Below are 13811 nucleotides of genomic sequence, written 5' to 3' on the forward strand. Positions count from 1 at the left end.
GGAACAGGACGTTTAACTGCGTGACAAAAGGCGGCCTGCTCTGTCGATAATGAACTTCTCCTGCACTGTATCGCCATCGCTGTCAGCCAACCGTTCAGTAATATGCGATGAATGAGCACACTCGGTGCAGCCTACGTTCGAGGCGACATGTCAATTAGGATCCGTGGTACCCGCTGTCGCCTGGCGATACCTGGTACTACTCTGTGGGACTCGGTATTGCCTGATGTGTCAATACTCGCTCACAAGTTACTTGTTGTTGCAAACTATATTGCTTGTTGATACGTGCTGGTACCTGCTAACGTTATTGACACCTGCCAGTATCTGTACATCCATGTGTATGCTTGTCCATTTTTTTGATACGTGATGTTATTTGGTGATCCTTGATGATGCTTGATGATCCTTGACGGTACTTGATGGTATCTTAGTGGTCATCTGATGATGATACTTGATGATACTTGATGGTTAAGAAATATCTCTTCGGGACGTCCTGCTTGGCTACATCTGAAGACCTGATTCCAATCGCATCCCGGGGTAACAAATGAAGACACTGGTGAAAACGTGAATACACGCGAGACTTGGTGACATCCAGCTCCTCTTACACTCGGATGAGACAAAGCAGAGCTAGGCATGTTGAGTCCGAGAGTCGCTGGCGGCGGTAGCCAGTATAAAGGATGAAAGATGACACATCGTTGTGAGTCTAAGTAGGGCGGAACCTGATAACATTGCATCGCCGTCCGTCTCAGTCATATGGGACGATGAAAGGCGTTCTCTTTTGAAGAGTCATTGGAAAAGCGCGGACTGCCCACTGCCACTAAAGCTGAATGAATGACATGACTCACCAGCGGTCGCCTCACTCTATCGTGGTCCTACCGGTGATGACGGCGATCGGCAGATACTGAAGCAATGGCAGGACTCCTGATGTCTCTCATCAGTCTACACCTGTTAGATCCTGATTATCCACAATCCGCAATCATGCATGGACGCGTCTGCTCTGCATTCCCTTACGCCCAATATCTCGCGATGAAATGAATGACGGTCATTCTCTGCCACGTGCCACACAGGAAAAAAACGAGTCCGAGCTTGTAAGCATTCGACTTGAGAAGTCCGCTTCCACCATCCTTTCAACCTATTTCGACTTCCTGTCGTTAGCACTCGTCTTCCACATACAGCTGTAGTTCACTCGGTCCATTGCTTACTACTGCCTTACCCTGTCGACAATCAGTCTGTCACACCCCTCCATCATGACGGACAACAACAACAACCCATCCTCATCCGCATCGAAACCCGCCGGCGAGGGTAAAGCAAAATCCGCCAAAGAATTGAAAAAAGAGAAACGAGCGGCTGCAGTAGCTGCCAGACCTGAAGGTGCAGGCGGTCCCGATGGTGCTGGTGCCAGTGCATCTGGTGGACTCCGACCTCCTGGTACGCAACAAGGTGTCATGGGGGGACGACCCATACCGCAACTGAATCAGTCCGCTTCGTCATCAAACATCCCTCAAGCTCCTAATTCCGCTGGACCGTCTGCCCCTCGTCGGCTTCCCAATGACCAACCCAATGCCCACCCTACCTCTTCCAACTCTGCACAACAGAATCTTTTCTTTTCTCATCTGCCTCATCAAGAATCGCCGGATACAGCGCAAGCTTTCAAGACCTCCAAATTACATCCAATCATCGTCCGCTTGGGCGTCTTGATGTCGAGCGGTCAACTGAGGGGTGCGAACGCTCGAACGATGGGGATGATGACTGCCTTTAGAGAAGTGATCAGGGATTATGAATGTCCGGATCAAGCTGTGATGTGGAAGGATTTGCCGATTTATCTCAGTCCCATGATCGCTTGGTTGGAGACGTGTAGACCAAAGGGAGTTGGCGGTGGTAACGCCATTAGGTGAGGTGTGGTCCTAGTATATTTCCTTGCTGTTTATTGATGCTGATCCCCTTTGTTGCTCGATCAGATGGCTCAAGAGCGAGATCAATCGTTTGGGTGAACAGGGTGATCGATCAGAAGCTGAAGTGCGTGATTCACAGCCTTTTGTGTGACAGACTATATGTGACGTATTGACACCAGCATCAGCAAAAAGACTACCTCGTCGACGCGATCGGTCTGTATCTTCGAGACAGAATAGAGTTCGCGGATCAGGTCATCGCAGATCATGCAAAGGAGAAGATCAAGCCGGGTGATACTGTAGTGACCTATGCTAGGTGAGTTGAGCGGGATGGGAAAACGTCTCACTATCCCCTTGAGTCAAACTTATGCTCAGTTTCTACTTAGATCATCGCTGGTTGAGATGGTACTGCTCGAAGCGTGGAGGGATATGAGAAACGAAGATCCAGAGGCGAGCTTCAAGGTTATCGTCGTGGATTCGCGACCCCTGCTTGAGGGTAAGTGTTGCCGTCGTTTCTCGCTCACCAGGATGCCACACTTCTGCTGCTTGACTTATCGCTGAACACCGACACCGAACTCTCTCACCAGGCCGCCAATTGCTTGAAGCCCTCTCATTCTCCGGTCTTCCATGTACCTACATCATTCTCCCCCTCCTCTCCTCCATCCTCCCTCAAGCCGATCTCGTCCTCCTCGGCGCATCCGCCCTCCACTCCGACGGAGCTCTCTACTCTCGATCCGGGACTGCGATGGTTGCCATGCTCGCTAAAGAACATCGTGTACCTGTTGTGGCTTGCGTGGAGACGTACAAATTCGGAGAAAAGGTCGTTCTGGACGGTGTGGCAACGAATGAACTGGGTGACACGGCAGGATTGTTAGATCTGCCCAATGGGAAGAGATTCGGGTTGGTCGGGAAGGGGAAAGATCTACCGACTACTCTGACACCCTTACATCTTGTCTACGATGTCACGCCTCCATCTCTCATCACGGCCGTCTGTACTGAGGTGAGCGCATCCACCGCCGGGATTGTGACAGAAGCGGGGATACTGAATTTCCTCCCCTCGCAGATCGGGTTCATCCCTCCCAGCTCTGTTCCTACAGTCTTGGGCAAGACTAGCGGTGTCGTATGAGCGTGCAGGTGGCAGACATATGACGAAATCATTATTGCATTAATCTTTATGATGAGCATGTATCCAAAATTCGCATTGATGGGATGTAGTCCTTCCGTGGTATCATCGATCCGTTATCATGCCAACATCCTCTCCCTTCCTCTTAAACTCCCCGCTGGCGGTCTATTCTCTTCCTCTTCTACTCGTCTCATCACTCGATTGACCACTTTGGTACTAGGATGTAATTGAACGCCGTGTCTTGCCCCACGTCCAGGCAATGGAGTCTGAGTATCGACGTTACTCATCCTTGTTGTTGGGACAGGAGTTTGAAGCGCCAGAGAAGATCGTCGACGGGTTTGTACACCTTTCACAACTGAAGTCGACGATGAGGGTAAAGGAGTAGCAAGTTGCGAATCTTGAAGATTGGCCGTACGTCGGGAAGTGCCCAGTGGCGTACTTCCCGCAATGCCCTTAACCGCAAACCTTCGTTTCATCTACCAAAATGAAATCAGTTGGTCGTCAACAATTGCCAGCACTGTCAAACTGACCAATTCCAGTTCCTGTTGTTTCGAGTCCAGAGCAATGTTCAACATCTCTCGATCTTCTTTGAGCTCTACTTTCCTTCTCTGCAGATCCAAGATCTCGAGATCCTTTGAAGCTGATTCAGATCGAAGTCGAGCCACCTCGGCGCGGAGTGCAGGATCTTCCTTGGCTGGCAACCTTCGCTGACTCTGGGAACGGAAAATTTCCTCTTGCGCTGTCTGGAGGTCTTCTCGCAGCTGCATTGTCAAAGGCCAGTCAGAGGCTTCTCCCGTGTGGAGGGATCGCAACGACGATTTCCTGCTCACTTGAGTCAATTCCACCTCCAAGCTCTTTCTCAAGTCTTTCTCCTCATTCCAACGCCTCCCCAACTCTTGTCTCTCAAGTTCTTCCATCTCACCTCTTCGTTCCATCTCTCTCAATTTGCCTCTCCAGTCCTCTTCTTTCCTACTCGCACTCTTGAGCTTGTCCAATTCACTGTACAGTCTCTCGACCTCCTCTTCATCCGCTGCCTTCACTTCCTTCAGCTCATTCACGTGGTGCTCCAGCTCTGAGATATGTCGGTTGGCTTCTTTCAACTCTGATTGTAGATGTTCCAATTCGTGATTGTCCACTTGCCCTTCCAGCTCGTCCAAATGGGCATGTGCGCTGTCCAGCTCCGCACGCAGGGCATGGACTGCATCCTCCTGAGAATGAGCGTTTTCGAGTTGTCGCCGAACTTCTTCTAGTTGTTGTTGTACCTCTTCCAGCTCTCTCTCGGCGGTTTGTGCTCGATCCTCTGCTTCTTCCAACTTGTCGTCCCGACGATGCGCGTCGTCCAATTCTGTTCGTAGGGTATGTATCTCGTCATCCTTATCATCAAGTTGTCGATGAGCGATATCAACCTCCTTCCTTAGTATCTGAGCCATATCATCCTTTCCCTCAGCCTTGACTAACACGTCTCTCTCCTTCTCCTCCATAGCCTGAATCGCGGCCCTGGCAGACTCAAGCTCGATCGCCTGGCTCTCCTTCGAAGCTCGAGCCTCGGACAGCTGCATAGACATTGCGGCAGCATCGGACAACGCTTTTGCCAACCGTATCTCCAGCTCCTTCGCTTCTGACTGAGCGACCATCGTTCGATCCGAGGGAAGGTCAGGCAAACTTGTCCGCTGCGGTACTCGAGGCATGGGTGAGGGGGACGGCGATAGACTCGCCTGTCGATTCGCTTTGATCGTCGATATTTCTTGTCGTAGATCGTGTACTTGCGTTTGCAAAACCTCCGCTTCCAAGGCCCGCATGTTGAGCTTGGCCAAGACGTCATCCCTCTCCGCCACTTCGCTTTGTAACTTTCCGGCCAAGGAGCGGTAAATCTGAAGCTCAGCTGATAATGCTGTCGTATGGGCTGCTTGAGCCTCAAACAGCGCCTTGGTAGGTAACACAAGATCATTGGCGATAGGTGAACGACGAACGACAAGGGAAGAATCAGGAGGAGAAAGCATCATAGCGGTACAATCGTAGAACTCGGTGATGTCACCAATGTTCGTCAACGACTTGGGTGTTGCTGAGCTGATCTTGTTCGAGGGCAAAGGTGATTCCCCATCACCGTCGGTTGGGCGTCTAGTGAGCGGCCAGGTCAATTCAGCTTGTTCTGCTGACATGTCCGCGAAGATCGACGTGGCGGAAAAGGGCCGAGGAGCAACGGGTGACACAGCCTGTGTCGAGTCCTCGACTGATTTTTTGACTGGAACAGGGGAAAGCTGTCGTCTGATTGTTGGATCATTATCGTCCAATCTTGCTGATTGGTCCGAAATCAAAGAGAGATCCGTACGGCCTCCAGTCCAAAACTCTGTTTCAGGGGAAGGAGTCTTTTGATCTTGTTGTGGAGATGCAATAGCAGACGGACCGTCGGTGATGGAGAAGCTTGGGTCTTGGGGAGAGAATTTGGTTGTCAACAGGTCAGAGACGTCTTCAGGTAAGTGCCAGTCAGTTGATGGCAGTTCGAGATCTTGGTATGAGGCGTCTTTCGAGTTGTTCCCCTCGTGCACACTCGGTAACGATAAAGGAGAACAATGGACTTCCGGCTCTCCATTCCATGAGTCCTCAACTTCCTCGTCATCATCACGATGGCTGTCCAAGGTATGATCCGCAGAACCGGTTGAAGCGACGAGGGACACTTCCCCCTCTTGACCTGGGACTTCCCAGCTATCGTCCACTGATCCTTTCACCTCCTCTTCCTCTGGTGTGGGCTCTCGTGCTCGTCTGGGAGACATGGACGGGATGGTTACGGCAAGGAGTTGGGAGAAGAAGGAGCTGGATGTGGGCGAACGAGGTGGTTTGGGGGCGGGGGACTGGGCCTGGATGACAGATTGGTTGGGTGTGATGATCCTGAACTTGTTCTTGGGAAAGAAACGAACTGCGACGGATATGAGCGACTATTGTGTATGCCTCAATGCTGAAGTCGTGTCAAGCTCACCTCCGTTACCTGAACCGGGTGTACCGGATGGCCTCAAGATACCCCTCACTCTATCTCCCGCCGGCGTATTGACGAATGTAGGTGGAATCTCCTCGTTCAAGCGTATTGTGTGCGGTGTATCCGTCGGGTCTTCTTCATGTCCCTTGGAGGTATATGGAGACTGATCTACAGACACACTCTCGGTCGAAAACTCTAGTGGATCTATGCATAGAACGGACTGTTAGCAAGTGTAGGCCATTGCATTAGGTCATCCAGTTGTTTGTCTGTTTGTTGACACTCACCTGCTGGGTTGACGAGGTTGATGACTCTCTTCTTGATGCGTAGCTGCTTGGCTGTGGTCGGGACCGTGGGCACAGAGGCCATTGTGGATGGTCCAGGGCCCCCTTCCGCAGACATGTTTGGATGTAAAAATCACGAATCACAAGGTGAGAAAGATCAACGCATATATCCCAATCTCAATTGATGTGGGTTTGTTGTGATCGAAGTGAAAGTCAAAATCAGCCACGTGGCGATTGTTTACTTTCCAATTCCTGTCTCCTTGGGTTTTGCCGTGGTCATTTGTTGATGCAGTCCTCACATGGCATAGAGGCCTGCATCGTCTCCTTGGAGTTGCATACTTGCCCAGGATTGGATGTGTGGTAAGAGGGGGAGCGTTTGCGGCACTCGGAGCTCGCAAGTCGTCCCTGTACGCAGGTACTAATCGGACCGTCTTGTGCATTTCACTCCTGGTCGTGTCTCATCGCCTTCCTATTATATATGCATAATCCTGAAGTAACCATTTGTATCTCTCATACGTGTCTGTTCTAATGGTTACATCCGACTCTGATGGAGGACGATCGTTTTGATCGAGCTCGCCTTGAGCTGACTCGTAGCGTTCTGCATACTGATATCCGTGTTACCATTCTTGAAGTCCCATACCTAAGAAGGCAGATCTCAGCAATTTGATGAAGTCCTTTGCTCACTCCTACTCACTCGCTTGTACAGGAAACCACCACCCAAGAACTGGAAAGCCCATCCGACAGTGGCGATAGTTCCGAACACTGCCGCGAGGATATGACCTTGGGAGAACATCGCGATAGTGTTGATCAACCCAGCGGACCCAGTGGCTGCCGAATGTAAGCGACTGCTGTGCTCACGGGCAGCTTCTGCGGCTGAACTCACAAGGGATCCCGATGAACATGTAAATGGAATACAGAAGGTGGAATCCACCAAAGAGGAAGTAGATGTCTAAGCGAGTCATCATGGTGTCCTTCCTCTCTCAGCAATAAACACTCACAGAAGAAGACGGCCATGGTTTTGCCCTCCGTCCTACAGTATCCAAGATATATAGGTCTGAACCAGAGAATGAAAGATGCTCCGCCGATCACGACGACGTAACTCGCTGAACTTGCCATGTCCGCGCTACATCATTATCAGCTACGAGTTCATGACGGGCAGAACCAGTCAGCTCACCCTCCCTCTGAACTCCCCGAGATGAGCAAGAAGATACATCCCAGCAGGTTGATGATCAATGTTGCGGCGAGAGCATACCATTGGTACCCGATCAGAGTGATTGTTTGTCGTTTTGTGGGATCGTCGATGATGTTTGGATCGTAATGTACGAACGGGTAAACTGTAGCGAGTCAACATATTTTTCCACAAAGGACCTTTTTCATGCCACTTACACGGCGGCCAGTTGTTCTGATAGTTGCCCGCAAGCTGTTGTCTCTGTGCGAATTCGGCTTCTCGTCTGTTCAACTCTTCTTCCCTTCTTCTCAGCTCCTCTGCCTTTTGATCCGCATCGTTCCTCGCATAGCCACCTCCATAATCCCCATACGCATTAGTCGTGGATGCTCCTACCCCTCTTGCAGTGTCCTGAGTGGTGAAAGATAGAGTGGAGTCGTTGACCTGAGTGGTGAATGGATCCTTGGCCGGATCCTCAAAAGGGTCCGTGTCGAGAGTAGCATGTGCAGCTGTATCGCCGAAAGGATCGGCTGCAGGGTTCGAGGAGATGAGTGAAGCGCCTTGCCGAACACTATTCTACTCACCTGCTGGTCTGTATGACATGATCGTCTCGTTGTATCTCGCTGTTGTTGTGGTTGTCGTTGTTGTATGATGATGTCGATGAAAACATCAAGTCGTCTCGTGGGGGTCAGTTGTTGAATAATGACGTGAAGGGCAAGAAGGGAGACGCGCTTATCATTCTGGTGAACTGAATGTGAAATGCCACGTGTAATCGGTCTCCCTATCGCTTCCCTTCTCCCCGACTCTCACCCACATCAACAGTAACCCTCTTTTCCTTTTTGCATCATCTTCATCCTTTCCCTGCGAGAAGATACATCAACCAGCAATACCGATTACATGTCGGAGACAACACCCGAAGCGAGCGGCTCACAGCCTGCATCTACCACCCGGACGTCGGGTAGGGCACGACACAAGTCCCAACGAGCGCTCGAGTCCGAGGACACCAAACGCCTGATAGCTTCCGCTTCGAAAGAAGTCGCAGCGGACAGCAAACCGAAGTCTCGAGGGGCAAAGGGGAAGAAGAAGAAGAAGGAGGAGGAGGAGGTGTACTGCATATGTAAACAGAATACTGACGGACCTATGATCGAGTGTGGAGAATGTAACGATTGGTGAGCTGCGATACAACTCCAGCTGAGTGAGTACAACAAGCTGACAATCCTTTGTAGGTTCCATTTCGATTGCGTAGGTCTGAACGAGGACGAAGCGGAGAAGATTCGTATGTATCGACTACCGTATCCTTATACGACGACTCATAGTCTCATGGCAGATAAGTATGTGTGCCCCGAGTGCGAGAAGAGTACGGGAGAGAAGACTACGCGTAAGTTGTTTCACTCATCGTATATACAAGTATATAGCTTGTGGTTATCCTGTCATGGATGTCTGGGGCAAGAGCATCGGCATGATCAGGGCACAGTACACTGTGTCAGCCTTTGCGACGCGGCGATAGAGCACTGCTGCACACTGTCATCTGCCGTGTCGCCAGCTTCGGCTCACACAATGCGTAGACATATTCGACATCGAAACGTTCCCTTCTCCCACCCCACCTTTGGGGATCATCCCCGCAAAGAGAAAGCAACCGAGACCTGTCAAGGTGAGTGCACGATGCATGAGTCTGCTGATCATGTAGTCCCTCGAACCCGAGTCCGAGTCCGAATCCGAAGCCGTTCCTTCGTCTCCGCATTCTCCCCCTCCGCCCAAACGACGCCAACCTTCTGGAGATAATAAGCGGAAAATGTCGATCGATCGGAAACCATCCGTCGGTGGTCTACCTCCAATGCGAAAATACGTTCGAGAGAAGCTTGCTCCGCCAATCAAGGCGATGTTCGGCACGATGGATGATGGAAAGGCCGAAAAGTATGCAGTGGAGGTTGAAGAAGCGATGTATAGGAGTTTCAAGGAGAACGTGAACGGGAAAGAGACAGCGGGCACAAGGTACAAGTGAGTCGTCTCTTGCTGACCAAGCTGACTTCAGAACACAATTCAACTTGCTCCACTCGTCCATAAACAAAGGCCTACGCCCTTCTCTCGCCGATTCTATCGTCGATGGCTCCCTAACCCCCGCCCAAATCGCTGTCCTCACCTCTGCCGATCTCGCCTCGGAGGAACAGCTCGCAGCGATGGAACGTGCCAAACAAGCTGTGCTGGAGCAGCACGTCCGGGCCAAAGAGGACGTCACTTCCATCAGACTAGGACGAGACGGGTTCGAGAAGGTCGAGGACACGCATGAGAAGGAGATGAAACTGCTTGCAGCGCAGGAGGAGGCAGTGAGAGTGAGGGCGGAAGAAGCGAGAAGGGAATCTCTCATATCGGAAGTCCCTCAGTCGCCAGTGGTACCAGATGTACCGCGAATGACACCGAAGCGATCTGACTCCATCGATGTGGGTTCGCCGGCGACTCAATTTGCTTTGAAGTCTGCCTGGGGAGGAGAGAGGGATCCCGAGGAGCCGAGCTTTGGGGGTGGACAGGAAGTGGTATTCGGAGGTGATCAGGAGCTCGATCTGAGTGATATCGTTCAGGGGGATATCGCCGTTGACGATCTCCTGGAAGAAAAATTGTTGGACGAGTCACCAGGTGAAATGGAGTCGTTCGAGGCCAAGCCGGTCATGTGGTCTGGGAAAGTGAGTGCAAGTAACTCCGCAGAGCTGACGAAGAGATTGTCAATCCCGCCAATGTGACTGCCCACATTCCACCTATGCAGCTTCGTTCGGTCTGTCGGGCGACTCCATCAAATTGGCCATTACTCCTGCCGCACAGTACCCTCGAAATAACCGGTCGAGTACCGACGAAGGACTCTCTGCAGTTCTTGCACGACACTCGTCTCAATCCTGCGAAAGAGCTTGTCACTGTAGCGTTGACACTTGATCCAAAGGCTTCGCAGGAGGAAGCGAAGACATGGGAGGAGATGGTGGAATATCTTCTCAGCAGAGAGTGAGTCCGGCCTTGACTGTGTGGCGCTAATCTGTAGCCGTCACGCTATATACCTACCGTACGGGCCGAAAGCCCCGCATGGGGTGGCGAGAGAACTCTATCTGATCCCATTACGACCTGATGACCCTTCTCCTGATTTCACCGATCTCATTGACGGGTATTCCCTCCCCGCAAAAGGTCGTCCGACATCTGTTTTCCTCGGTGTCTTCGTGATGAACAAATATTCCACGCCCGTTCTGGCTCATGTGCCTCCTCCTCCAGCTCCAATTCCTATTTCCGCTACTGCAGCAGCGCCCACAATAGAAAGCGAACGCTTAAAAGCACTCATGGCGAGCCTCAATCCCACCACGATCCAAAGTCTGGTCGGTGCATCCACTCCACCTCAAGGGGGACTGACGCCCACGGCAGGATCGTCGACACCGATGCCGCCGCCACCACCAAACTTCCCTCCTTTCCCTCCTCAAGGTCATTCGCCCTATCCTCCTCCTGCGGATCCTTACGGCTCAACGGGTGCATCATATCCACCACGACCGTCAGATCCAAGGCATCAACGTCAAAGGGAATTTGGCGGCAGGGAGAGAGATAATGGATGGGGCTCTAGAGGCGGGGAGCGAAGACATTGATGTAGCTGTGATACACTGGCGTGATGTGTAATCTTATATTCTGTGCTGTGAAGCTGTATGATCTGTAAAGACGCCTGCTTAGAATTCGACTGCCTTCTTCGATTTGATCTTCCCTTTACCGAACCCTTCCTAAGATTATTTGGGAGGGTTGCGGGGGTCCGGGCGGGGGGGGCGGGGATTATGACAGGGGGTACAGTACAATTGATGAAATGCAAAAAGAAAAGGGGACGCGTAGTGAATACGAGTTACGGGTACCGATAGCTTGCAGGCTGTCGATTGGGCACCTTGTCATGTATACAATCAGGATTTACAGTGTCAACCCTTTACATTTTTCTTGTCTCAAAGGCTATGTACATATGCATGAGATAGTGAGTTCTGCGGGAGATGGAACAGCGAGGTACAGGCCGCTCGCAAAAGTCTTCGTCACTTACTGTTTTCACTACAATATACAGGTATTTTGTAAAAGGATTATCTCATTATCCTGCGACTCTCAGCATGTCAGTAACCGAGAGATGCGCTCTCCATATATTATTCGTTGGTGTCAGATCCCCTCATGAACAAGTTGCGAAGACCCTGGCGAGGGGACTGTACAGGTCATCTCGCATAAATGTTCGCCACCTACCCTTCTAAACACCATAGACGTCATCTTGTAGATGGCAAGCGGAATGGCCTTGGGTGATGGCTGAGATGTACAGTGTGACAGGCGGGCTGAACAAGCACCTTCCCCAGCCAAAATGTCGAGAAAAACAGTATCTTAGCCTTCAGCTGTCTATCTTCACATGCATGCAACTGCAAAAGCTGTTTTGAGACTCCAGCATCGTGGTCCACATATTACGAGCACATAACAGCTTTTACTGACATAATTAGGTATGCACATACATAATATAAGCCTTTCGCAAAATACCGGTCTATGGTGGCAAAACAGCAAGTGGCGAACACTTGTGCGAGATGACTGGTAGGAGCTGAGTGCCACGACTGATTGACCTCGTGCAAAGATCTCTAACGCCATTGTGGGGCGTACAAGAGTTGAAGTCGCACTGCTCTTGTAAACTCCGTGTGCATTCTCATAGTCCTACTACAGTAACCGAGTCATTGAGTGGTGAGCGGTGAGGGGTGCAGGGGGCAGATCGAGGCTACAGACTGATTGGCAAAGGTGTTGCACCGTGCGTGGAGACCATGAATTGCTTTTGGCTTGTGAGTGCAGGTCTGACCCATTCACTGTCCTCATATGAGGTTACTGAAGCAAGACCTTGAAATAGTGGTCGTTCGGCGTCTTCCCGTTTGCCAACTCATAGTTGTGCTCGGGTGGCAAAGAACTGTCCGCATCTCGGATACCTGTCCGCTTGAGTGTATTGACGTACCCTTCATGTGCTGCACCAAGGTTTGATGTTTGGCGAAACCCATCGTTGGGCAGCGTGGGTAAGGGCATGTATAAGCCTTGAGCTCGGGGTGAACCTCGGACGTATGCTCCTCGCATCTTCGATGTTCGCAAAAGGTGGAAGAGCAAGAAGGGTCTGGGCAGTTTACGAAGTCTAACAAGCGATGCGACTGCTTGTGGTGCTCCCGGAGGTCCACAAATTCGCCGTATCGATGTGGACATACGCGGCACCCAAAGGAAGGAGCGACAGAGCCATTAGAGGTGCTGTCGCTATAGACGATCCCGTCTTGATCTTGAAGAGGTCGAATGTATTCCCAATGGTGTAGTGTCTAGCAGGGCGACAACTGATTGACTCCGTCGCCCGACTTTTTTTGATACGCTTTGTGCGACTGAAGTTGTGCTTGTGTGTTACCTCGATGCGTCGGTGTGCCGTTCGAGTAGACCGGGGTGTCGGTCATGCGTTGGATTAAAGATTTGTATTGTGAGAACGTCACCGACGGATAATTAGGGTATGGACATTGGAACGGCTTGAAGCCGTTGTGTGTCTGGCTCGCATGTTGCTCAGATTTATTCAGTTCTGAAAATGTTTGACTACAACCGACTTCTGCGCACTCGAAGTGTATGCTACTCGCTATTTTTACCTCCATAGATGTTGAGACGTAGATGGCACTTGAAGCGCAACGGCCTTCGGAAGAGGTCCTGCATGTCAGGAAACAAACGTAGCCAAGACCTGAGCACTTGGGGAAGCTAAAATCGGACCCACATGCGTGAGACAATGGCTGAGATATGCGGTAGTCACGTTGAACTAGCAGGCTCCCAATCCAAAATGTCACGATGGTCGAAGAGTGGCTTCAGTCAATTGGCCTCATTAGACAACGAAAACAGTTAGCAAGGATAGCGAGGAAGACAGTAAGAACAGCGACATACTCGGTGAGATTGTAATGGAAGGATTGACGCAGCTTTAGACAGACCAACGTACCGCTGTGAAATTATTGAACAAAGAACAAGATACAAAAGATGACTTTCAATCGAGAAATTATGAAGGAAAGGCAAAAATTACGAGAGCTGAGTCCATGTAAATATATCTCTTTAGCTGCACTCTATCGACCAGGATGCGTAGAGCATCGATCAACTTCCTCCTGTGTCACAACGGCAATGTAATCGGCCATCAATCACTGAGACACAGAAGGGAACAATCGGAATTTCCAGCCGCACTGGAATTCCGCCGGTCATATAGGCTTGCCGCGAGGCAATGGCTGGTCATGGCCGACATGATAGAGGTCATCAAGGACAGATCAAACAGTACCATCTTTTAGCTGCGCATTGTACCCATTGATCGCCGCCTTGTACTTGTCTGTAGGTGTACACACATTTGAGATATGATGAGATACGGTATCCA

At 50.9% G+C, this 13811-nt stretch overlaps 4 protein-coding genes across 4 annotated transcripts; 2 read left to right on the top strand and 2 right to left on the bottom strand.

The window, feature by feature from the left end:
- Nucleotides 1-1241: 1241 nt before the first annotated feature.
- IAR55_003277 (uncharacterized protein) lies at nt 1242-3009 on the top strand (the record flags this gene model as incomplete). Its single annotated transcript, XM_066946384.1, has 6 exons — nt 1242-1885; nt 1953-2010; nt 2072-2199; nt 2270-2379; nt 2471-2883; nt 2947-3009. The coding sequence occupies 6 exons, from the start codon at nt 1242-1244 to the stop codon at nt 3007-3009; spliced, it is 1416 nt and encodes a 471-aa protein (XP_066802776.1).
- A 116-nt stretch (nt 3010-3125) lies between these two features.
- Nucleotides 3126-6376, bottom strand: IAR55_003278 (uncharacterized protein; the record flags this gene model as incomplete). The annotated part of the gene is made up of 5 exons (XM_066946385.1): nt 3126-3482; nt 3537-3767; nt 3837-5920; nt 5981-6181; nt 6262-6376. The coding sequence occupies 5 exons, from the start codon at nt 6374-6376 to the stop codon at nt 3126-3128; spliced, it is 2988 nt and encodes a 995-aa protein (XP_066802777.1).
- Nucleotides 6377-6790: 414 nt separating this feature from the next.
- IAR55_003279 (uncharacterized protein) lies at nt 6791-8026 on the bottom strand (the record flags this gene model as incomplete). The annotated part of the gene is made up of 7 exons (XM_066946386.1): nt 6791-6898; nt 6953-7086; nt 7142-7207; nt 7257-7381; nt 7433-7592; nt 7645-7953; nt 8008-8026. 7 exons carry the CDS (start codon nt 8024-8026, stop codon nt 6791-6793), a joined length of 921 nt encoding a protein of 306 aa, XP_066802778.1.
- Nucleotides 8027-8320: 294 nt separating this feature from the next.
- Nucleotides 8321-11034, top strand: IAR55_003280 (uncharacterized protein; the record flags this gene model as incomplete). Its single annotated transcript, XM_066946387.1, has 7 exons — nt 8321-8592; nt 8650-8699; nt 8751-8801; nt 8989-9074; nt 9126-9337; nt 9456-10154; nt 10449-11034. 7 exons carry the CDS (start codon nt 8321-8323, stop codon nt 11032-11034), a joined length of 1956 nt encoding a protein of 651 aa, XP_066802779.1.
- Nucleotides 11035-13811: the final 2777 nt, after the last annotated feature.

The sequence above is a fragment of the Kwoniella newhampshirensis genome, chromosome 6 (assembly GCF_039105145.1).
Source record: "Kwoniella newhampshirensis strain CBS 13917 chromosome 6, whole genome shotgun sequence".
In the NCBI taxonomy this organism is placed as follows: domain Eukaryota; kingdom Fungi; phylum Basidiomycota; class Tremellomycetes; order Tremellales; family Cryptococcaceae; genus Kwoniella; species Kwoniella newhampshirensis.